Source organism: Belonocnema kinseyi, chromosome 2 (genome assembly GCF_010883055.1).
Source record: "Belonocnema kinseyi isolate 2016_QV_RU_SX_M_011 chromosome 2, B_treatae_v1, whole genome shotgun sequence".
Taxonomy (NCBI): domain Eukaryota; kingdom Metazoa; phylum Arthropoda; class Insecta; order Hymenoptera; family Cynipidae; genus Belonocnema; species Belonocnema kinseyi.
The window spans coordinates 156083425-156109792 of NC_046658.1; the positions used below are offsets into that span (position 1 = coordinate 156083425).

Here is a 26368-nt window from a genome sequence, read left to right on the forward strand (position 1 = left end):
CTTGGCTGATTACAAGAACTTTTTATTCTTGATGATTTTTCCGAAAAGCGCATCGTTTATTGTAAAAAAATTCATGAATGTTTTCACAAAAATTTTGCCATTTTGAAAATACTAAAACGAAAAATCGATCTTTGAACCATGGATTCTCAAAGTTTAGACATTTATTCCACAGGTTAGTGAGATTCCAGGTTAATTACGGACTCGAAAAGCTTTGGAAAATGGTTCACAAAAAAATAGGCACGAAAAATCACGTTTTTTTTTTGTTTAAACTGCATTTTGGGATAATAAATCAATTTTTTGCGGAATTTCATTGGCACCGTCGGAAAGAGGAGATCTCAAGCAATAAAAATATATGTGTCAATTTTTTCTAGTGTCGAATAGTCTTAGTTATTGGCCGTTTAAGGGCTAAAGAAGTATTTTAACTAAAATAATGAATCCTCAAATAAACAAAAATATAATTTTAACCAAATATAATTTTATTAAAAAAAAAGAATTTCTACAAAATAGTTTAATTTTTAAATAAAATAGTTAATTTTTCAAACAAAAAGTGCATAGTTTAATTTTCAGTTTAAAAAATTAATAAAGGTTTTTAGTAGAAAATAAATCTTTCTGTTTGAAAATTAATCTTATTGTTTAAAAATCCATTTATTCGGTTAAAAATTCAAGTATTTCAGTGAAATATTCATAATTTTATTTTAAAATTTATTTATTTTGCCATTTTTTGCTCTGTCTGCCTTTTGGAACAAGTATGAATATTTTACTTTTGTTTGACTAGGAAAAATCTAAAACATTTGTCTTTTAAGTTTGAAAAAATTTTTTTTTAATTTAAAAATTTAATTATTCGCTTGAAAATGAAATATATTTCAACTTAAAATTTTACGAATATGGTACTTAGATTAGTATTATTTTAAAGGACGTATTATCATATTATTCCCCCTTTTTGTTTAAAAAAAAATCATCCTGTTGCTCCTGTTTTGAGCACATTTTGAGCTATAAAGTCCGTTTAATTAATTAAATTTTAATGAAGTTGCTAATTTAGTAGATTTGAACAATGAAACAAATTGTTTAATTATTTTTCGATAAAAATGAATGAAATTGATTAATTTTTTAGTTAGATTTAAAATGGATTTTGAAAACTAGTTACTGCATATTGCAGGTAAATGAAAAATGACGGCTGGCACTAGTTTGGTCGTACCCATAGTGCTATGGGGCCGTGTGGCCCCGACTCACTGCATCTCGTGTATCTATCTTTCACGAGATCAAAAAACACTGGTGACTGGCTGTTACGATGGTCAAATATGCCTGTGGCAAGTGGAACCAGAAACATTGAAGGTATTTTTACAATTTTTTTTTATTTTCACGCTATTTTTCTTATTTTATTCCAATTAAAAAAATTAATTAATTTAATAAAAAAATGTAATTTCGTTCAAGTTCATGTATTTTGTGGAAAAAATTGTATTTTTTGGTAGATAAATAAAAATTCATCTTTTTTGGTTAAAAATTGCTTTTGTTGAAAATTCATATTTTTGAGTTGAATATTTAATTTTTTACAGAAAATTCTCCCTGCTACTTGAAAGTAAAAAAAAATTGGCTAATTTTTTTTTTTATTTCTTGACTGAAAAATCTTTATCATTTCAGTTGAAAATTCATCTCTTTGGTTGGGTATTGCACTATTTTTTTGATAATTCGTTTATTTTTTTTATTTTTATGGAATATTAATTCTATTTTTTTTACTGAAAATGTAACTCCTCCATTTTTGATTAAAAATGTATCTTTTTTTGGTTGATAATTGAGCTATTTTTTGGAAAATTCGATTTAATTGATATTTTTCTGTGAATATTCTTTTTGATTCCAAATTAATTTTTTTCTGGAAATGTAACAGTTGTACTTTTGAACGAAAATTTATCTTTTTAAATTAAAAATTGAAATATTTAGTTAAAAATGTAAATTTTTATATGAAAATTCACATATTTTATCAAAATTTTTTTTTTCTTTTTTTGGAAAATTAATGTTTTTGACTGAAAATTCATTTACTTGGTAGAGTTGTGCTTTTTTCTTAGAAAATTTATCTATTTCCTTAAAAGTTAATTTTTTTGGTTTAAATTAAACTGTTTTGTTAAATAACTGAAGTATTTTGTTGAAAATTCTTTTTTTGGATCTTAATTTTGTTAACTGAAACTTTAAATATTTTATTTTGAATAGTAAATTTATATTCTTTAATTGAAAATTCAACTGTTTCGCTGAAAATTTATTTATTTTGTTCAAAAATCGTTTTTTTCTTTTTTTTTTTACAAAAATTAATTCAAACTGTAGCCATTCCTTTTTTGATTGACAATTCATGCATTTGTATGAAGATTTGTATTTTGCGGTTGACAGTTTATATTTTTGATTACATATTTAACATTTTTTATAATTAATTGTGTTTTTTTGCTATAAATATTCCATTTTTAATTGTAAATTTATACTTTTTTGTTGAAACATCAACTACCAGGATGAAAATTCATGTATTTGGATACAAAAAATGTTTTTAAAACAATTAATCTTTTTAATTGAAAATCGCCTGTGTTAGAAAATTGATTTATTTTGGTTTTTTGTGAGAAAAAAATTATTTTTTAAATATAAAAAGTCATCATTCCTGTTCTGGTTGAAAATTCTTATATTCGGTTGAAAATTCGTATTTTTTGGATAAAAAATTAATCTTCTTGGTTGAAAATTCATCAATTTGCCGAGGGTAATTTTTTAGTTTAAAAATGCGATTACTTTTTTGATAAAAAATTAATCTTATTGCTTGAAAATTCAATTATTCGGTTGTATTTTGTCGAAAATTCGTTTTTTTCGGCTTTAATGTTAATTTTTTAAAATAAAGCATTAAATATTTTATTTTTGAATTGAATATTTGATAATTCCATTTTTAATTTTTCTATTTTAGTTAAAAATTCAAGTATTTTCACATAAATTTGTCTTTCTCGGCAAAAACTTAATGTTTTTACTTGAACATTTATATTTCTACCTAAAAATGATTGTTTTTTTTTTGTTGTTTGAAAACTATTTTTATATAGCGAAAATTCACGTTTTTTTTTTAAATTTAACTAATTTGTTAAAAATTGATATTGCTTTCAATCAACATTTTTTTTCAATTTAAAATGTAACCATTCCTATTTTTGCTTAAAATTCATGTTTTTTTTATAGGTTAACATTTTTATTACAAAATCGTCAGTTTAGTTGACTTCAATTAATTTGATTTAAAATTAAAATGTGTTTTGGTAAAATTTGTGTTTTTCAATAAAAAGTTCATCTTGTTAAATTCATTTTTTTGGTTGAAAATTGAACTAATTTGGTAAAAAAAATGAACTACTTTGTTGTCAGTTCTATTTTTTTTCAACTGAAAATTCATCTCTGGCTAAAAATTTAACTAATTTGTTAAAAAATCGTTTTTTTTTTATGAAAAAAAAAACTTATTTGAATTTCCATTCCTTTTTTAGAATAAAATGCATGTATTTGATTTAGGATTCCTATTTTTCTGTAGAATATTAATCTTCTTTGTAAAAAATTGATATTTTCAATTTATAATTCAAGAATGTTGTTAAAAATTAATCTATTTTTTGAAAATTTAATAATATTGTTGAAAAATATATTTGTTATCGAAAATAAAATATTTTTTTTTAAACATGTCGGTTTGGTTGACTTTAACTGTTTTTTATGGAAATTTTTATGAAAATTATTTTTTTTTCTTATGAAATTTAAGTTTTAAACTAAAAATGTAACTATTTCATTTTTTGTGGAAAATTGGTTCTTTTTAGTTGAAAATTCAACTCGTTTGTTAAAAATTCATGTATTTTGATAAAGTTTGTGTATTGTAATAAAAATTTAATCTTTTTCTTTAACTTAATCTTTTTAATTAAAAATTGAACTATTTTTGTGAAAAAATGAAATATTTTCTTGTAATTTCGTTGTTTTTTTCTGTTGCTTTTTTTGGGTTGAAAACAACGTTTTATCTCAAAATTCAACTATTCGGTTTTTTTTGGGAGAAAAATAATTTTTTAATTGTAAATGTAATAATTTTTTTTTTTTTGAAAATTCAAGTATTTGATTGAAGACTTCTATTTTTCGGCAAAAATTTTATCTTCTTGGTTAAAAATTCAACAATTTTTGAAAAAAATTGATTTTTTTGCAGACAATCTTTATGATTAAAAATTTAATCATTCGGTTGAAAATTGATTTTTCATTTATTTTGTTAAGAATCTTGTTTTTTGGTAGAAAATTAATCTATTTCGTTGAAAGTTCCTCTTTTTGGTTGAAAATTGAACTATTTTGGTTGATAATTTAACCGTATTGTTGAAAATTCTTTCTTTTTTTTTTTGTTTAGAAAATTAAACCCTTGTATTGAAAATTTATTATTTAACTGAAAATTTAATTATTTTAGTTGCAGATTCATTATTTTAGTTAAAAATATATCTCTTTGACTGGAAATGAGTTTTTTTCGATGAAATTTAAATTTTAAGCTAAAATGTAACTATTTCATTTTTTGTGGAAAATTGTTTTTTTTTTAGTTGAAAATTCAACTAGTTTGTTAAAAATTTATGTATTTTGTTAAAGTTCCTGTATTGTAATAGAAATTTACTTTTTTTATTAAATCTTTAACTATTTGGTTGAAAATTGTTGTATTTTTTTAAAATAAATTTGTCTTTTTTAGTAGAAAATTAATATTTTTAGACGAAAATGATTTTTTTTTGTGAATATTAAACTTTAGTTAAAAATATTCAATTGAAAATGTCATAATTTCTCTTTGGTTGAAATTTCAAGTATTTGGTTGAAGATTTCTATTTTTCTGTAAAAAGTTGATCTTTTTGGTTAAAAATGCAACGATTTTGGAAAAAAAGGAACTATATTGTTGAAAATAGATTTTTTTTGTAGTGAATTAATCTTTATGCTTAAAAATTTAATCATTCAGTTGAAAATTCATTATTCATTTATTTTGTTAAAAATCTTATTTTTTGGTAGAATATTAATCCATTTCATTGAAAGTTCGTCTTTTTATTATTTTTATTATTTAACTGGAAATTTAACTATTCCAGTTGAAGATTCATTATATGAGTTGAAAAAACCATTTCTTTGACTGGAAATTTAATTTTCTTCCTCTTTAAATTTATCTTTTTAATTGAAAATTAAACTATTTACTTGTAAATTCGTTGTTTTTTTTTTTAAGTAATGTTTTTATCTCAATATTCAACTATTCCATTTTTAAGTATAAATTTAATTATTCTTTATTAAAACTTCAACTATTCGGTTGGAAATTGTAGTATTTTAAAAAATAAATTTGTCTTTCTATTCTCTTTCGGTTTGAAAAGTCATTTTTTATTTATTTTCTTTAAAATCTTGTTTTTTGGTAGAAAATTTAACTGCATTTTTGAAAATTCATTTTTCTTTAGAAGATAAAACCGTTGGTTTGAAAATTTATTATTTAATTGAAAATTTAACTATTCCATTTGAAAATTCAACATTTTAGTTGAAAATTCAAATATTTGGTTAAAAATTCGGTTGTTTTTTTTTGTTGTTAAAATTTAATTTTGTAACTCAAAATTTAACTTCTATTTCTGGTGGAAAATTGTTCCTTTTTAGATGAAAATTAATATTTTTTTAGGTGAAAATTCAACTAGTTTGTTAAAATTTCATGTATTTTGTTAAAGTTCCTTTATTGTAATAGAAATTTACTTTTTTATTAAAACTTTAACTATTTGGTTAAAAATTGTTGTATTTTTTATAAATTTGTCTTTTTTAGTAGAAAATTAATATTTTTAGATGAAAATGATTTTATTTATATATATTTTTTTTCCCGACTATTAAGCTTTAGTTAAAATTTTTAAATATTTTGTTGAAAATCCGTTTTGTTTTTGGAAGAAAATCAATTTTTTAATTGAAAATGTCATAATTTCTCTTTGGTTGAAATTTCAAGTATTTGGTTGAAGATTTCTATTTTTCTGTAAAAAGTTGATCTTTTTGGTTAAAAAATCAACGATTTTGGAAAAAAGGGAACTATATTGTTGAAAATAGATTTTTCATTTATTTTGTTTAAAATCTTCTTTTTTGGTAGAATATTAATCGATTTCCTTGAAAGTTCGACTTTTTATTATTTTTATTATTTAACTGGAAATTTAATTTTCTTCCTCTTTAAATTCATCTTTTTAATTGAAAATTAAACTATTTTCTTGTAAATTCGTTGTTTTTTTTTTTTTTTAAGTAATGTTTTTATCTCAATATTCAACTATTCCCTTTTTAAGTATAAATTTAATTATTCTTTATTAAAACTTCAACTATTCGGTTGGAAATTGTAGTATTTAAAAAATAAATTTGTCTTTCTATTCTCTTTCGGTTTGAAAAGTCATTTTTTATTTATTTTCTTTAAAATCTTGTTTTTTGGTAGAAAATTTAACTGTATTCTTGAAAATTCATTTTTTCTTTAGAAAATAAAACCGTTAGGTTGAACATTTATTATTTAACTGAAAATTTAACTATTCCATTTGAAAATTCAACATTTTAGTTGAAAATTCAAATATTTGGTTAAAAATTCGGTTGTTTTTTTTTGTTGTTAAAATTTAATTTTGTAACTCAAAATTTAACTTCTATTTCTGGTTGAAAATTGTTTCTTTTTAGATGAAAATTAATATTTTTTTAGTTGAAAATTCATCTGTTTTGTTGAGAATTAATCGTTTTTTATTTATTTTTTTTTTATTTTATGACATATATTTTTTTTTTAATGGTTCAGATGACTCCCAGATGCCTGCTCGTGGGACATACAGCTCCCATACTGTGTCTGAGTCGAGCAAGCGTTATTATGGAACAAAATTACATTGTCAGTAGCAGCGAAAGTGGCGAGATGTGCACTTGGGATTTGGTCGATGGAAAATGCCGTGAAGCCGTCAAACTCAACAACATTCACACGCAGATGTTACCCTATGTTTCTGCTGGTGGCGAAGACGTTAAACTTTTCTGTTCAGGGTAAGTAATTATTATTATTTTTATTAATTTATCATTATTTATTTATTATTTATTCATTTTTTAATATTTATTTATCATTTATTATTAAATTCCTTCATTTCAATTAAGGTAATAAATAATTTAATAGAAAAGAGAAAACCCCATAGGATTCATGGAGAAGTCAGGCCTCAACCATTATTTTCAAATCAAAAAGATAAATTTTAAATTAAGAAAGAAAAATAATTTCATCAAAAATGTTGAATTTTCAAGGCAGAAACTTTATTTTTTTCACAAAACAGTTGAATGTTCACTCAATTATTCGAAATTTTCAGCCGAAAAGGTGAAATTTCAAACAAGTTTATTAATGTTCTAGCCAAAAAGATACATTTTCAAAAATATAGATGAATTTTTATCCAATTAAGATGATTTATTTTCCACAAAAAAAAAGAGTTGAATATTTAAACCAAAAAAAGATAAATGTTTCACCACAAATGCATTAGATACATTTTTATTGAGAAGAATTAATTTTCAATAATAAAAACGAATTTTCTAAACCAGAAAGAAAGCCTTTCATTTGTAACAAAATAGTTTATTTTTTTATCAAGTTTTTAAAATTTAAATTAAAAAAAAAAAATTTCTACGAGACAATTTTTCTTTAAAAGATTTGAATTTTCGAACAAAAAATTTACGACCAAAATAAGTTGAATTTTCAACAAAATAGTAAAAATATCAATCGAAAAAATAAAATTTTTAGATAGTAGTTGATAATTCAACAAAAAATATTTTATTGAAAATAAAAAACGGCTGGATTTAACCAAAAAGGGCCAATTTTTAATAAAATACCTAGTTTTTGAAAAAAAAATATTTTCTACCAAAAAAGACGAGTTTTTTACCAAATATTGAGTATATTTTTAAGCAAATAGTTAAATTTTCTGTTTTTAACAAAATGGTCGATTATTCAATAAAAAGAATTGTTTAGTCAAGAAAGACAAAAATTCACTCATATTTTTGATTTTCCAACAAAACAGTTGAATTATTAACGAAATAGTTGAAATTTCAGTGAAACAAAATTACATTCTAACTAATGAAAAACGTCACCAATACAAATATTAACTTTTAAGAAATTAATTCAAGTTTCTACCTAAAAAAAATGTACTTGAAAAAATGTAGTAGTTGATAATTCAACAAAAAATATTTTATTAGAAATAAAAAACAGTTGGATTTAACCAAAAAGGACCAATTTTTAACAAAATACCTAGTTTTTGAAAAAAATAGATTTTCTACCAAAAAATACGAGTTTTTTTACCAATTATTTAACACATTTTTAACAAAAAAGTCGATTGTTTTATTAAAAAAATATTTAGTCAAGAAAGAAAAAATTTAACTCATATTTTTGATTTTCCAACAAAACTGTTGAACTTTTAACGAAATAGTTGAAATTTCAGTGAAAAAAAATTACATTCTAACTAATGAAAAACGAATTTTCAACTGAAATTATTATTTACAAATAAAAAAATTAATTTTTAAGAAAGGCATTCAAGTTTTAACCTAAAAAAAAAGAATTTTCAAAAAAAGTTGTAATAGTTGATAATTCGACAAAAAATATTTGATTAAAAATAAAAAAAAAACAGTTGGATTTAACCAAAAAGGACCTATTTTCAACAAAACACCCAGTTTTTGAAAAAAAAGATTTTCTACCAAAAAATACGGGTTTTTCACAAAATATTTACTATATTTTTAACCAAATGGTTACATTTTCTATTTTTTTTAAACAGTCGATTTTTCGATAAAAAGAATTTTTTAGTCAACAAAGAAAAAATTTCACTCAGATTGTTGATTTTTCAACAAACTAGTTGAATTTTTTGCTAAGAAATATAAATTTTTTAAACAAATAAAGAATTTAATTTTAATGAAATTTTAAACAAGAAGATTAATTTTTGTACCCTAAAAATGGATTTTTAACAAAATGCATATATTTTTAACCGAATATTTGAACGAATTTTACTTAATTAATATTTAGTTTATATTTTTTTTCATTTCTAAATTTATTTGACTAAATAGATGAATTTTTAAACCAAAAAAAGATAATTTTTAATCAAATAGTTGAATTTTCAACCAAGAAGACAGTTTTAGAAATAGTTTAATTTTATATCAAATTTTTTAATTTTAAGTTTAAAAAAAAACGAATTTTCTACTTGACAATTTTTCTTCAACATATTTGAATTTAAAAAAAAAAATACTAATAATTTACGACCAAAATCAGTTAAATTTTCAACAAAATAGTTAAAATTTCAATAACAACTTACATTTTAACTTATAAAAAACGAATTTTCAACTGAAATTATAATTCAACAATAAAAAAATTAACTTTTAAGGAAGTTATTCAAGTTTCAACTTAAAAAAAAAAGAATTTTCAAACAAAATTGTAATAGTTGATAATTGAACAAAAAATATTTTATTAAAAATAAAAAACAGTTGGATTTAACCAAAAAGGACCAATTTTTAACAAAATACCTAGTTTTTGAAAAACAAAAAACAAGATTTTCGACCAAAAATACGGATTTTTCACAAAATATTGACTATATTTTTAACCAAATGGTTACATTTTCTATTTTTTTTTAAATAGTCGATTTTTCGTTTAAAAAAAATTTTTTAGTCAAAAAAGAAAAAATTTCAGTCATATTGTTGATTTTTCAACAAACCACTTGAATTTTTTGCTAAGAAATATAAATTTATAAACAAATAATGGAATTAAAAAAAAAAGAATTTAATTTTAATGAAATTTTAAACAAGAAGATTAGTTTGTGTACCCTAAAAATGAATTTTTAACAAAATACATAAACTTTTAACCAAATATTTGACCGAATTTAACTTAATTAATTTTTAGTTTAGATTTATTTCGTTTCCACTTTTTTTTAAACTAAATACTTGAATTTTTAAAAGAAAAAATATCAATTTTTAATCCAAAATGAAGTAGTTACATTTCCTTTGAGGAGAATTAATTTTCAATCAAAGAAAATAATTTCCTACAAGAAAAAGTTAAATTTTATTCAACTAGTATTTTTTTTTGAAGATTTATTTTTTTAATTTAAAAATTCATCTGTTTTAGTACGAATATCATTTTTTTCAAATGAAAATGCAATTGTTTGGTTGAAAAATAAACTATTTTTAATGAAAATTTTACTGTTTTGTTGAAAATTGAACTATTTTGTATAAAATTTACATTTTCTTTTAATTTAATATTTTGGCGTTGAAAGAGAACTGAAATATTTTTTGGATATGAAAATTCAACTTAACAAAAAATTTATTTTTCTATTTTAAGATAAATTTGATCTTTTCTGGCTAAAAATTCAACTATCTTATTGAAAATTACATTATTTTGTTCAATTTACTTTATTTTTAATTTATATTTTCTTATTGTAAAAATGAACTGAAACTTTTTCTGAATAAAATTTCAACTTTTAAATAATGTAGCGTTTTTTTATTAAAAATGTATCTGTTTCGCTAAAAATTTCATCTTTCTTCGATATAAATGCAACTATTTGATTGAAAATTAAATTATTTTGTTCAAAATTCATTCTTTTTGGTTGAAAAAAATCCGTATTAGTAAATTGAAAATTGAATATTTTTATTAGAACCTTATTTTTTGTTTAAAAATTCATCTGTTTTAGTAGAAATATATTTTTTTAAAATGAAAATTCTACTATTTGGTTGAAAAATAAACTATTTTTATTGAAAATTCTACTGTTTTATTGAAAATTTAACTATTTCGTAGAAAATTTAATTTCTTTAAAATTTATTATTTTGGTGTTGAAAGAGAACTGAAATCTTTTCTGGATAAAAATTGTAATTAAAAAAAAAACATTAAATTAAAAATTCTACTGTTTTCATGAAAATTAAACTATTTCGTCGAAAATTAATTTTTTTATATGCATATTTTCGTGTTAAAAAATGAACTGAAACCTTTTCTGTATAAAATTTCAACTTTGAAAAAAAATGTAGCGTTTTTTATTAAAAATGTGTCTGTTTTAGGACAAAATTCATCTTTCTTTGAGAAAAATGCAACTATTTGGTTTGCAGGTTTTATAATTTAGGTAAACTTTTATTTATTTTTGAGTGATAAATCCTTATTCGTCAAAAATTCGTCTTTTAGGTTGTAAAATTATTTATTTTTATAAATTTTATCTTTTTTATGGAAATTGTTGAGAATTTGTCTTTCTAGGCTGAAAATTCAACTGTTATATTCAAAATTTAATTATTTTGTTGAAAATTCAAACATTTTGTTGTCAAAAGGAATCTTTCACAGTAGAAAGTCATTTTTTTTGTTTAAAATAAATTAATGCATTTGAAATTTTAAAATTTTTATTTAACATAATTTTTTAATCCCTTTTATGAACCGGGAAATGATCAGGATTTTTTTTCAAACATATTTTACTTACAATTTTCCATTTTAGATTTTGATTCTTGAGCTTTAATTTTTAATTTGAACTATTTTTAAATGTTCTCTTGAAGACTTGAAAAATTGAAACTTTATCAACTATTTTCAACCTAAAAATATATTCGTATATAAAGGTTTTTATTAAATTAAAAATATTATTTCAGTCTAAAATATTCAATTTTTACCCATTCAATTTGACATTTTTGAATTAATAAAAATAATAATTATTTAATATTTAGCAAAATTGGACTTTTCATTTAAAACGAGTCAAATTTTACTTGCTGTATTTGAAAAATGTTTAATTTGTAAGTGAAATTGCTGAATTTTTTTGTATAAATAACAGATAAACACTTGTTATTTGTGGAAAAATTTGAGCAATTTTAGGAGGTAAGTAGCATTTTTGAATATCTTCATAATTGTCATGCAAATTTTGAAAAATCTCCTTAAAAACTTCCCGATTTTTTATTTATTGTTTTAACAATTATGTAAATCTTGTAAAACCTTTTCAAATATTCTCTTAAAATAATTTTTAAAAATAAAAAATTATTTTCAATTTTCCCATGAATCATTTCCTACAAATAACAAGTGTGCAATTGTTATTTATACATTGAAATTTTATGGTTTTAAGGTTTAATTTTTAAGGTTTCGTTAAAAATTCATTATTTTTGGTTGAAAAAAATTCGTATTAGTGGATTGAAAATTGAATATTTTTCTCAGGACCTTATTTTTTGTGAAAATAATTCAGTTTCAGAATTTGTTTTGAAAAACAATTTAAAAACAAATAAATAATATAATTTCAAAAGTTTTTAACATTTACAGGATTTCCTAAAAATTGTCGAAAAAATTCAACTAATTTTCAAAGATATTTAGAAGTTTTGAAAAAAAATTTGGAAATAATTTTACATTTGAACAAATTTGAAACAACTTCTATTTCTCAAGATTTGGAAATAAAATTCCTTAAAATAATATAATTTTGAAATTTTTTAAGTTCATTGATTAATTTTTTAATTTTTAGATAATTAAAAATGATAAAATGGATTTTTTTTTGTATTATGAAAATTTGCCGTACCTTTCATATTATACGTCTGAATTATTGAGAGTTTGACCACCAAATTTATTATTTAAAAAACGGGAAAAGGGCGGGAATTTATTTCTCCGATTAAAACGGCCATTCTGATGCAAAATTGAATGATATCAGGTACTATCCGGAGGTTTTGGTGATGGATCCATTCAGTTTGGAAGTTTTGTTCACACTGAGCTCTCGAGTAAATCCAGACTGGATCAGTGCTCTGCACGTTCTGCGACCGGCCAAACGGAAAGGTCGGTTCTACGTTGTCACAGAAGACACAAGTTAGTTACACTCCATCACATCCTACGCTTTCTACCTTTAATCTTAACATTATTCCCGCCATTATAAATGCCTTTCAGATTAATATTAGTTTTTGATTTTTACCAGTTTTTTCTTTTTTTATTATTTAATTTAAAATGCCTGATTTTCTCTTTTCGTTTCTATTTTTTTCGGACTCATCCTCCGATGAAAACACTCAAAACAATGAGTGTGGATTTGATTTACTTTAAGAAACATTCTGGTAGGTAAAAAAAATGCAGATTAAAAATACCCTCTCGGATTGCAAAGTTTCATAAAATATGAAATCGATAGATTATTATTCTGAGGTGCCGGCGTGGCGAAATAATTGGTTTAAAAAATTCGTAAGGGTTGCGAGTTTTACAAAAAAATTGATAATATTAATTTCTATTTGTAATTTGTGTAATATGTACAATTTTTGACAATATTAGTTTCAGTTTTTTTTCGGACAGAATCTCATTTTTATAAAGGTCAAATAACTAAAATCATTTTTTAAAGATTTTTAAATTGTCCTAAATAAAAAAAAGAAAATATTTCAGTAGCTATTTCATGGTTTGGTCATTTTCTCCATTTTTGTAGGTTAATTTTAAAGGCGACAAATAGCAGCTCCATCTAGAGGAGCCTCCTGTCACTGAGAGTTGAAAATGGCCATGTGGCGGCGCTAGTAGTAACTTTGTTCCAGTGGTTTTGGCGGTTATATGACTTTTGTCGTGAAGAAACCCAAAAATTCCGAATAAAAAAGTTAAAAGCTTTTTAATAATTATGATTTATAAAAGATTTAAGAATAAATGGTTTAGCTTTTATTTTAAAAGGATAATTTTAAGTTTTGAAGATTTCATAATGTTGTATAAAAGAAATATGGAAGACTTTGAGATAATATTTTTAATTTTTCAGGACTTACAAATTTTTTCGGGTAAACTGAATTTTGTCAGGGTGTCAAGAAAATGAAAAGAAGTTTTTAAGATTCATGGGAAATTTTTAAGTGATACTTTTGTAAGGAATTTCGGGAAAAATTTGAAAAAAAAAGATCACAAAACATTTTGAATTATTTCCGAACATTTTAAAAATGTGTATAAAAGATTTTCAAGAGAAATTTCGCCATATTAAATAATTTTAGAAAAAATTTGAGTAAGTTTAAGAGATATTCAGAAGTTTTGAGAGGATTAAAAAATAATAAAAATTTGTAAAGATTTTTGAAGAATTTTGTAAAGTTTTACGAAAATGAAACACATTGTTTTAGGTTCCTAGGAAAAATAAAAATAATATGTTATTTTGAAAAATTAATTTTAAGAGATTATTTAAAAAGATTTTCAAAGATTTTTTTTTAATTTTACAGACAAGATTTGAAAAAAATTGTTATTACTTTCGTGTGAAAATTTTTAATAATTCTTATTTTAAAAAATGAACTTTAAGAAAAAATTAAAAAAGGGGTTTAAACATATCAAAAGAGTGTCTAAAATATCTAAAAAGAGAATAGAAGATTTTGAAGCAAAATATTTCAAATTGGTAATTTTAAATAATAAAAACAAATAAAAAATTGAGTAAATCTAAGAAATATTTAGCAGAATTAAAGAGATTCAAAATTAATTAAAAATTTTAAAAGATTCAGAAAGTTTTCAAGAGAATAAAAAAATTTTTCTAAAATTTAACAAATATTTCTTGATTCCTTCGCAACTTCTAAAATTCCTAAGCATCTTTTAAAAAACTTAAATTTTTCATATTTAGTGAAATTTTATAAAGTAAAAAAAATTTCTTTAAAATCTTCTAGATTTTTTTCTGACACGTCGCAAATATTCAAAAATCTTTTTTTTAAGCTTCTTAAGAATCTTATCAAAATTATATTTATATAAATTTAAAAGCAAGCTAATAATACTTATTTTCTTGCTCTCAATTCTCATAATTTAATTACAACATGGATTTCTTAAAAGACTTCGAAAAATAATTCTCGAATAATTTGAGTGTTGGCAAAGATAAAAAATATTCATTAATGGTCTCTATTTAAGAGTGACTATACAAATGTGTTGAATATTCGGAACTAATACAAGATGAATAGCAAAACCACAAATAAGCGAAAAAAATTGCCGAAAATATAAATTAACCAATTATAAATTGACCGAATTATAAAATAAATAAATTGTTAAATTCCTATAAATATTTCCATTTCTAAAATTTAAATATGCCGAAATTAAAATTAAATTTCCATAATAATAAATATTTTCGGCAATTTTTTTCATTAATTTGTGAATTCGTTATTTATTTTATTATTTTTTTTATATGTTCTGAATATCCATACTATTTGTTTGTGTGTCTAAATTATTTCAATTATTACTTTTCGGTTGAAAATTCAATTATTTTTTTTGAAAGTTTGTCTTTTTCATTTTAAAGTTTACCTGTTTTAAAAGAAATTAAATCTTTTTTTGATACTTAACTATTTCGTAGAAAATTTACTTTTTGTTTAAAACTTATATTTTGGTGTTGAAAAATGAACGTTTTTATTACAAATTCATATGTTTTAGTACAAAATTGATCTTTTTTGGATAAAAATGCAACTATTTGGTAGAGAATTGAACTATTTTGTTAAAAATTCATCCTTTTTGGTTGAAAAAATTCGTCTTTTTGGATTGTAAATTCAGTTTTTTTCGTAGAAACTTATTTTATTTGTTTCAAAAATTCAATTTTTGATGTTACTGAGTTAACTAGAATCTTTCTTAGATGAAAACTCACCTTTTTTTGTGATAAAAATTTTTTCTGCTTCAAGATAAATTTCAGATTTTTTGATAAAAATGCAACTATTTTCTAGGAAATTCCACAATTTTGTTAAAAAGTCATCCTTTTTGGTTAATAATTCGTTTTTTTTTTAATTGAAAAATCAATTTTTTTGGTAAAAAATTATTTCTTGTTAAAAAATTCATAATTTTATCGTGAAAACTCGCCTAAAATCTTTTTAACAGAAAATTCAAATATTTTCTTTTTTGGAAATTTATCTTTTTGATTTAAAACTTCACCTGTTATAGAAGAAATTTCATTTTTTCTATAAAAATGCAACTTTTTGGTTAAAAGTCGTTTAGTGAAAAATACTTTTTTTTTAGAATTCATTTTTTAACAGAAAATGTAATTTTTTAATTTTTTAAGATTGATAATTTTTAGTTAAATGATTTTTTATTTTAAAAAATTAACTTTAGGATAATGTTGTAAAAGATTTCAAAGTATTGCCAAAAAAATTTCAAAAAAGAATCTGAAGGTCTTCAAACAATTTTAACAATAATTTTAAAAGGCATTTAGAACTTTTAGATATCTTAGAAAGACTAAAAAAAAATCATGGTTAATTTGAAAATTATAAAAATTTTGAGAAAAATGTAGATTTTTTTACAATTTTGTAATAAAAGAAGTTATTTTATCGAAGATTTTAGGACATTTTTTTTATTTTGCAAAATTTTAAAAAAATTGTAGTTTAGAAAATTTTTAAGTTTAAAAAAATTAATTTTTTAAATAAATATCTCACAATTTTCGTTGTTTATTTAACAATAGTTTTTTATGGTGTGGCAAATTTTGAGTCAGGAAAAATTTCTATGTGCTCCAAGCAATTATAACTTGTTTGTAAAGCTTTTAGAAATGATTTTAGTTTTTTTGGGTCTACAAAAATGAGATTTTGTCCAGTAAAAACTAAAAATATTGAAATCTTACAAGATTTCTAAAAATCGGGATTATTATGTAGGTTACACAAAAAAATTATTGCAAGTCCATTTTGTTGAGGTTTATTTTGAGGACGAGAAAGTTTATATATGCTGAAAAAATTTGAGGATATTTTCCAAATCTTTTAAAAATTTAGGCATATTATTTCGAATATAAAAAAATTTATATTAGGGATTTTTGCAGATGCCGAAGAATTACAATTTTTTTATTTAATTCAAGGCTTAGTCATTTTAATTGCTTTAATCTTCTTCATTTTTTTACATACATTTTTTGGAAGAAAATATATATATGCCCCGAAAAATTATAGCCTAGTTTGTAAAGGTTTGAAAAATGATTTTAGTTTTCTTGAAATTTATAAAAATGAGATTTTGTTCAATAAAAATTGAAAATATTAAATTTTGCGACATTTCAAAAAAAAAAAGAAGACAAAAATTAATATGAGCCATTTTTCCAAATGACTAAATATTAGGAATTTTTTATCTTTATTTAATTCAGGGTATATGGTCATTTCAATTGCTAAAATCTTCTCCATTTTTGTGATAAATTTTGAGTGCGAAAAAGTTTTTATATGCTCCAAAAAATTATATCCTAGTTTGTAAAGCTTCTAAACATTATTTTAGTTTTTTTTGAGATGTATAAAAATCAGATTTTATCCTCTAAAAACTGAAATTTTATTGCATTTAAAAAATTGGGTATATTATTTCGATTACAAAAAAATGACATATTAGTTAATTTTGGAAAGTTTGAAAAAATTCGAATTTTCTATATTCTCAAAAAAATTTTTATATACTCCACAAATTTATGTTCTAGTTTGTTAAGCTTTTGAAAATTATTCTAGTATTATTAATGTTTATAAATCCGAGATTTTGTCCAATAAAGACGGTAAATATTGAAATATTACAACATTTTTAAAAATAGGTCATATTATGTAGAATACGAAAAAAATTAATATTATCGATTTTTTTTTAATGTCTAATTTTACGCATTTTTATCTTTATTTAATTCAGAGTCTGTTCATTTTAATTGCTAAAATTAGCGATTTTTGTCCACAACACAATTTATTTAATGTTGCTCTGCGGAACCTCTGGATATTGATCGATTTATTTTAAATTATTTTATATTATAAGGTATTAGTCCTGTGTTAATTATTTTATATAATTTTTTTTTGGTTTTGAATTTTATCACGGTTCTTTTATTTAATTTTTTTAAATAGTGTAGCCTGTAATTAGTCAACTCTTCTTATTTTCTTTTGAATTATAATATTTTCGAAGAATTGAATATAAAATGTTTTCTTAGCCTAACTGAACAAATACGCATCAAAGCAAAAATAATTTTTTAATCTTAATATTTGATGCTCACGCTTCTGAGTCAAAGTTTCAATTTTTGATAAATTATGTACCTGCCAAAAAATTACAGCGAATTTGTTTAAATGCACGAAATCCCGTTTTTTTGTTCTTTTTTTTTTTGATTTGGTTAATTTTACATTTTTGAAAAAAGTGTAGTTATATATTTAATTATCAGGAAGGTTTTCAGTTATGTAAAAAAATGTTTAATCCAGTAAATGCAAAAAATTTAGTTTGTTGCGTGTCTTCCGGAATTCTAATAAAGCTGGAACTGCATATTTATTATTAATTTATTTATATTTCTAATCATTTCCAATTTTTATGATAATTAACAATTCTTTTCTTTTGGGAATATTTATTTTTCATATAATTTTTGTTGTGTTCTGCATATGTTTCTTATTTTATTAACTAAGCTGTAAATTCTAATAATGTTTCCGTTTTACCTTTTTTTCTAAATGCATCTCATGATTGGGTTTGCAATGGGATAATTAGAAATTACTAGATGGCCTCTGACTATGGGAATATTCTAGAAAAACAGTAAAATATAACAAAATAATACTATGCCAATACTTTTTAACAATTGGAAATTAATGTTCTACACTTAATTGACATTGCAATGTTACAGCATGTATATCAAAGTGGATACAAACTGGTACTTATATGCTGGTAGTTGAGATGTCACACCTCTTACAATTAATTATTTATACTCGCAGTATCGAGTAAAGTGCATTTACATTCATTTACATTTTAGTGGAGATTCCGTTACCGACCGTCGAGAATATTCTATAGCTACAGTGGTTCGTGTCCGTGTTAAGCTTCTAGAAGATTCTCGAATTTATATGAATTTGATTTATTGCTTCCTTATAGATAACATTTATTTAAATATTTCAGTCATTATTTGATGCGCAAATAAAGGATAAAAAAATGTTCTTTTGCATTCTAGAAACTTCTAGAACTTAAAAAAAGTTTCTAGAATATTTGTTAAGGTGATAAAATGATCTTGTGCAGTTGTGAGTAACGATTTTGCGTAAACAACTTCAAGGTTATTTAGAATTAGAGTTTAGAAATCTAACGACACATTACATTTTTATGTTGTAAAAAGTTACATCCTCCTTCTTTCTAAGTTCTAGAAGATTCTAGACTGCAGAAGTTTGTTTTTTATCCGTTATTTGTGCATTGAATAAAGACAGGAATTTTTTATTTAATTTACTGTCTATAAAAAAGCAATAAATTTATATGTGCATTAAATAAATAATGATCAATTTTATGACGTCAGCTGTAGCTTTCGAGAACCTTCTAGAAACTTAGCACGGACACGAACCGCTTTACCTATGGAATTTTCTCGACGTCGGCAACGAAATTTATAATTAGAAAGGGAATTACTGATCCACTCATTTTGTAAAGCACTTGTTTCTTCAAAACTGTAACTAAAACTGAATTAACATTTAGCATTCATTAAGTTCATCTAACCTTCATGCGTAGGTCACTTGCTCCCTCTCAAAATCCTTTTTCTCACCTGACACCTTTTCCTGGCTACTCACCTTTATCCCTTTTACTCACTCACACTGATACACAACACATTATATTTTGTAAGTATACACGGAAAATATATACTCTACAGTCTAAATAAAATGTTTAACATTAAATTCTAGAGTTGCTACAAGACTTTTTGGACTTTCGAAAAAAATGTCTGGATTTTTTTTTAAATTTAGGTAATCCCAATTTTTTGGTTTGGTTCTCATTTTTAGGGGTATATTTTTAATTAAAAGAATTTTAAAATGCAGTTTAAAGGCATAAACAATGAAAAATCAATAGCGTTTGAAATTGATTCAATTTGATTTTTTAATTGAATTAATTTAAATTAATTCAATTTAAATCAAATAGAACTTCAAAGAACTTGATTTAAACTTTGAACTTTATAATTTTAATTGTTCTATTTAAAAAAATTTTATTTCTTAATCAAATTGTTGAATTTCAATGTATAAATAACAGTTGTTTATTTATTCATTTTGAAGAAATTTGAGTAAGTTTCAGAGATATTTAGTAGTTATGATTTAAGATTCTTAGGAAAATTTGAAAGAATTTTTTATTTTGAAAAATTAATTTTAACATAATATTTAAAAATCATTCAAAATAAACAAAAAATTTTATGAATAAATAACAGTTAGGAAATTATTCATTTAGAAAAAATTTGAATAAGTTTGCGATATATTAATATAAAAGCTTTGTAACCATTTTTGCAAGGTTTCAAAAAAATGAAAAAAATGTATTCAGATTCCTAGGTAAATCGAAAATGATTTTTTATTTTAAAAATGAATTTGAAGGCAATATTAAAAAACATTTCAAAAAATTTCCAGTCGTCAAAAAATAATCCTGAAGATTTTAAGGCAATTTCTTTAATTTTGCAGTATTTATTAAAAGTTTTAGGAAAAATTTGAATAATTTTAAAAGATATTTAGAAGTTTTGAAAAAATTATAAACTGAAAAAGATTTCAAAAAATTTGAAACCAAATATAGATTTTTGAAGTTTTTAAAATAAGATCTTCAAGCTTTTTAAGCAGTTTAAAAATTATAATTAATTAGGAAAAAATGTGAAGTTTAAGGGATATTTACACAAAAATAATTGAAAACTTGAAAAGATTTCAAAGCATTTTAAAAAAAATTGTAGAATTCTAAAGATTATAAACAGAAAATGTATAAGTTTCCTAAATATTTTGACAGGTTTCAAAAGAATAAAAAAAGTATTAAGATTCCCAGGAAAATCGAAAATGATTTTTTTTTAATTAATTTTTAAAGAAGATTTCCAAAGTCAGAAATTAATCTTGAAAATTTTAAAAAAATTGCTTTAATTTTGTCTTGTTTATTAAAAGTTTGATCAAAAATTCGAAAAATTTAAAAATATCTTTACAAGTTAATTACAATTTTTATTATTTGATTGAAAATTCAACAAATTTGTTAAAAATTCATCCTTTTTGGTTGAAAAACTAACTTTTTGTTAAAAACTCTTATTTTGATATTGAAAATTTGTCCTTTTGGTTTTAAAATTCATCTGTTTTAGTAGAAATTTGATCTTTTTTTGAGTAAAAATCTAACTGTATGGTTGAAAATTAATTTTTTAAACTCATTTTTTGACAATTTTCCGGGTTGAAAATTCCACTGTCTGCCAAAAACGTTCATCCTTTTGGCTTGAAAACTTAGTAATTTTTGTGAAAATGCAACTGTTTTTTATTCAAGTTGAATTTTTATTTAAATTAAAAATTCGACTACTTGTTTGAAAATTCATCTTATTAGATTAAAAATTCAACTATTTTATCAACAATAAAACTGCCTTTAGTTGAAGTTTAATCTTTTTTGGTTGAAAATGTCGAACATTTGGTTGATGATTCATCTTTGTTGGTTAAAAGTTCAACAATTTAGTTGAACATTCTACTTTTTTATTTAAAAATTAAACTATTTTGTTGAAAAATTAATGAATTTGTTAAAAATTTTAACTATTTTGTTAAAAGTCAATTTTTTTGGTGGAAAAAATAACTGTTTTCTTGAAAATTTGTCACCTCGGTTTGAAAATACATCTTTTATGGCAGGAAAATCATTTTTTTATTGAAATAAATAAATAAATTTAAAAAATGTTTAATTTTAATCTAAAATTGTTTTTTTTTGTTCATAAAATAATCTAATTTTAAACTTTTAAAAGGCAAATGATTAATAATAAAAATATCAGTAGTAGTGATTATTAGATATTTTTATATATTGATAATAAAGAATTATTAAATACTAATGTTCAGGGAAAATGAAAAATTGGTCAGGGAAAAGTCAGGGAATTTTTAAAATAAAGTTTTTCGGCGTCCCTGAAATATTTTTACTTGACTATAATCGTTTTCGAGAAACTTCAAAATTGAGGAAATCTGAATACTCTAAAAAAAAATTTAACTCGCAAAAAACAAGTTAAAATTTATGAAAATTAAAGTATCACTTTGGAGTCCTAGATTTTTTTTCGTAGTAAATTGTATTTAGTTTTTAAGTCTGTTTATAAATTTGTAATTTCCTAAAAAAGAAATATGAATAATCTTTGAGGAAATTCGTAATTTTCTACTGAAAACTATAAAAAATTAACTCATTAGAAATCTTGATTTTTTAAATTCTTAAATTTTCTATAACTATTTCAGAATTTATAATTTCTTACGATCATCTCTAAAAACGACGTTTTCATGGAACTATTTATAGTTTGTTGTTAAAATTTAAATCACCGGGTTTAACATTGATGAATAATTATACAACAAATTATTGTTAAATTAGTTTGCAACCACTAGAATGTGTTGAAATTTAGTATAATTGACTATATTTTTTTTTAAACTTGACCTGAGATTTTTTTTTTAACTACCCCTGAAAAATTTTGCAGCGTCATGGAATTTTGAAACCGGAATTCTGTAGCAACTCTGGATACGATTTTCATTGTAAATATATTAAGCATGATTGGGCTGAATGCAATTTAAAGTGCGTCAATAATGTGTTAGTGTTTTTCGTTTTTGGAATAAAGTGTCTTTCTTTCTTTCTAGCTATTTGGAAGTAATATAGTTGTGTTTAGGTAGATTAAAATATATGGTTTATAATATGGTGAACGTGTTTGCATTTAATTATAAATGTAGTTGGCATGAAATGGAATTTATAAAAAAAAAAAATGCTTTATAATTTAATTGAGTAACAAAAAAACCTAACAGACTGTTCAGCATGGGAGAATGGTGAAAAATGTTAATACCTCGTTTCAAGATTATTTACATCCTAAAATTAGAGTGGTCCAATAAAAACAAAATTTTGTTCTTAAGATCTCACCACCTTATTTTGTGACATTTAAAAAAAAACAAGATTTCCCGAATAAGTGATTGATTTGAATTAGGTTTTACAAGAGCAAATTTTACGGCTAAACGGTTGAATATTTAGATCTAATTTTTTGTTTGCAATCCTACTCTAAATATTTTATTTTTAATATCGACGCGATCTTTCAGTATAATTGTTTGTATTTAGTTTTAACCCTCAAACGGTACACTCCAACCCAGTATACGTAAACGACACACTGGTGCGAATTGGGTTGTTTGCAATGTTAATATTAAATATTTAATATGTTGAACATATAATAAACAACTATCATATATCACAAATATTTAACATATATATTTAATACATTTGGGGATAAACCGCTGCAGTTGTGTTTGCGTAAATGCCAACAAAATTAAAAAACTTTGGGTGCGAATTCGCACTAGTGTACCGTTTGAGGGTCCATATTAACATTATTTTTAATTTTATATTACTGCATAAATTTCTACGAAAATATTCTAGAGTGAAATAAACATATACTTTTTTACATTACAGAGTTGTTATCGCGCATGTAATTCCAGAAATTCAGGTAGGGAATTTTCGGAAAATTAAAATTGAAGTTTAATTTATTAATATGGTTAAAAATGGTAAATATTTGGTTGAAAAATAATCTCTTTTGGCTGAGGATTCAGAATATTTTGTTGAAAATTCATCTTTTCATATATATATGTATATTGAAAATTCAAATATTTAGTTAAAAATTCTTGTTTTTTACTGATAATTTTCAATTTCCAAGAGAATATTTAAGATTCTTGATGACTAATTCCTCTCTTTGGTTAAAAATTCCTTTAAAAATTCAAAACTTTTGTTGAAAGTTTATTTACCTTTTTAAAAATTCGTCTATTTTTGTAGAAAATTCATCTTGTTGGTTGAAAATGAGTTTTTTCTTATTTAGAATTAATGTCGTTTAATTCATTTTTTAAACTGTAAATGTAACTGTTCGATTTTTTTCTAAAACTTATCTTTTTTTTAATAGAAATTTAATTTTCTTGGTCTAAAATTACACTATTTCATTGAAAATTTATTTGATTTTATTGAAAATTAAGTTTTTTTTTTACTGAAAATTTAATTATTCTATTTTTAGTTGATAATTTATCTGTTTTAAGTGAAAATTCAACTGTTTGTGGAAAATAAGTATTTTTTTAATAAAGGAGTAATCTCATTTGTTGAGACTTTATCTTTTTGATACAAAATTAATTTTTTTGCTTGAAAATATAATGATTTTGTTGAAAGTTCGTTTATTTTTTGGTTAGAAATTTATTTTACTAAATGAAAAATTTAGGTATTTTATTTATGGTAGAAAATTCATCTTTTTAGTTAAAAATTCATGTATTGGTGGAATATTAAAATTTTTTACTTGAGAATTTATCATTTTAGTTGAAAATTCACTTTAAATATTCTATTTTTTGTGCAAAATTTACCTTTTTTGACAGAAATGTAATCTTTTTCGTTAAAAAGTTTCTGTTTTTGTAGAAAATTTAACTATTTTATTTTTTGTTAAGAATTCATTTCTTTGATTGAAAAAAATATATTTAGTCAATAATTCATTTCTTTTTGCAGTAAATTCATCTTGTTTGTTTAAAATTTAACAATTTTGTTGAGTATTCATTTTGTTTTTAAAATTGATTGTTTTAAATGTTTTAATTCTTCTATTTTTTTTGTCAAAAAATCATTTTTTTAGATAAAAAAACACTATTTTCTTGAAAATTCGTTTTTTTGCGGTTCAATATTTATTTTTCTGAGGTTTTGACTATTCTCACCTTGGTTGAAAATTAAGCCTTTTGAAATGAAATTTTATGTAATTTTTTGAAGATTCATCTATTTTGGTAGAAAATTCATCTTATTGTTTAAAAATGGATCTTTTTGGTTGAAAATTCATTTCTTTTTTAGTTCAAAATGTATTTTACTAACTGAAAATTTAAGTATTTTATTTATGGTGAAAATTTATCTTTTTAGTTAAAAATTCATGTATTTGGTGGAATATTAAATTTTTTTAGTTGACGATTTATAAATTTTAGTTGAAAATTCACTTTAACTATGCCATTTATTGTGGAAAATTTACCTTTTTTGATAAAATTGTAATCTTTTTCGTTAAAAAATGTTCTGTTTTATAGAAAATTTAACTTTTTCATTTTTTGTTACGAATTCATTTCTTTTGTTTGAAAAAAATATATATTTAGTCAAGAATTCTTTTTTTTTTTCATGGTAAATTTATTTTTTGTTTTTAAAATTTAATAATTTTGTTGAGTATTCATTTTTTTAAATTGATTGTTTTAATTTTACATTTAATTCTTCTGTTTTTTGTTAGAAAATATTTTTTTAGTTAAAAAAATAACTATTTTCTTGAAAATTCGTTTTTTTGTGGTTCTCAATTTATTTTTCTGTCATTTTGACTATTCTAATTTTGGTTGAAAATTAATCCTTTTTAAATGAAATTTTATGTAATTTTTTGAGAATCCATCTATTTTGGTAGAAAATTCATCTTCTTGGTTGAAAATTAATTTTTTTTAATTAATTTTTTTAACTGAAAATGTAACTTCCATTTTTTGTCAAAAATTGATCTTTTTTTATATAGAAATTTAATTTTCTTGGTTACAAATTATACTATTTCTTTGAAAATTTACTTTGATTTTATTTCGAATTTTTTTTCTTTACTGCAAACTTAATTATTTTATTTTTAGTTAAAAATTTATCTGTTTTAAATGAAAATTCAACTATTTGTTTAAATACGTATTTTTGTGATAGAAGAGTAATCTCATTAGTTGAAACTTTATATTTTTGGTTAAAAATTAAGTTCTTTGCTTGAAAATTTAACGATTTTGTTGAAAGTTCGTTTCTTTTTTGGTTAGAAATTTATTTTACTGAATGAAAAATTTACGTATTTTATTTTTAGTACAAAATTGATCTTTTAAGTTAAAAATTCTTGTATTATTCAAAAATTAAATTTTTGTTTAGTTGAAGATTTATCATTTTAGTTGAAAATTCACTTTAACTATTCTTTTTTTTTTCTGAAAAATTTACCTTTTTTTGTTAGAAACGTAATCTTTTTCGTAAAAAATGTTCTGTTTTGTAGAACATTTAACTATTTTATTTTTTATTAAGAATTCATTTCGTTGGCCGAGAAAAATATATTTAGTCAATAATTCATTTTTTTCATCGTCAATTCATCTTTTGTGTTTAAAATTAAATAAGTTTGTTGAGTATTCTTTTTTTTATTTGATTATTTTAACATTACATTTAATTATATTTTTTTAAATCATTTTTATTATAATTATTATAATTTTAGTTGAAAATTAATCATTTTAGATGAAAATTAATGTAATTTGTTGAAAATAAATCTTTTGGTTTGAAATTTACCTTTTTTAGGTGAAAATTCATGTACTTTTTTGAAAATGAGCCTTTTTTATAGAAAATTAATCTTTTGGGTTGAAAATTCAACTAACTATTGTTTAAAAATTCATATTTTTAGTTGAAGATTCATTATTTCAGTTAAAAATTCATTTCTTAGATTCAAAATATATCTTTTTGATTTGAAAACTCAACTAAAAAGGTTTTAAAATGTATTTAGAAGAAAATATTTTTCTTTTTACATTAATATTATTAATCTTCTCGGTGCATGGATGTTTTTATATCTAGAGGAATTTAGAAATTACTTTGAAGTCTTTTGTCATTTAAATTAAG

At 21.8% G+C, this 26368-nt stretch overlaps 1 protein-coding gene across 1 annotated transcript in view; it reads left to right on the forward strand.

Annotated features, from left to right (window-relative positions):
• Positions 1–26368, forward strand: part of LOC117183031 (WD repeat-containing protein 7) — a 163028-nt gene that overhangs the window by 11359 nt on the left and 125301 nt on the right. The window contains exons 2-4 of the mRNA XM_033376174.1: positions 1157–1332; positions 6764–6996; positions 12612–12763. Of these exons, the coding sequence (XP_033232065.1) occupies positions 1168–1332; positions 6764–6996; positions 12612–12763 (550 nt within the window). The 5' untranslated portion in view covers positions 1157–1167. The remainder of the gene's footprint in view (positions 1–1156; positions 1333–6763; positions 6997–12611; positions 12764–26368) is intronic.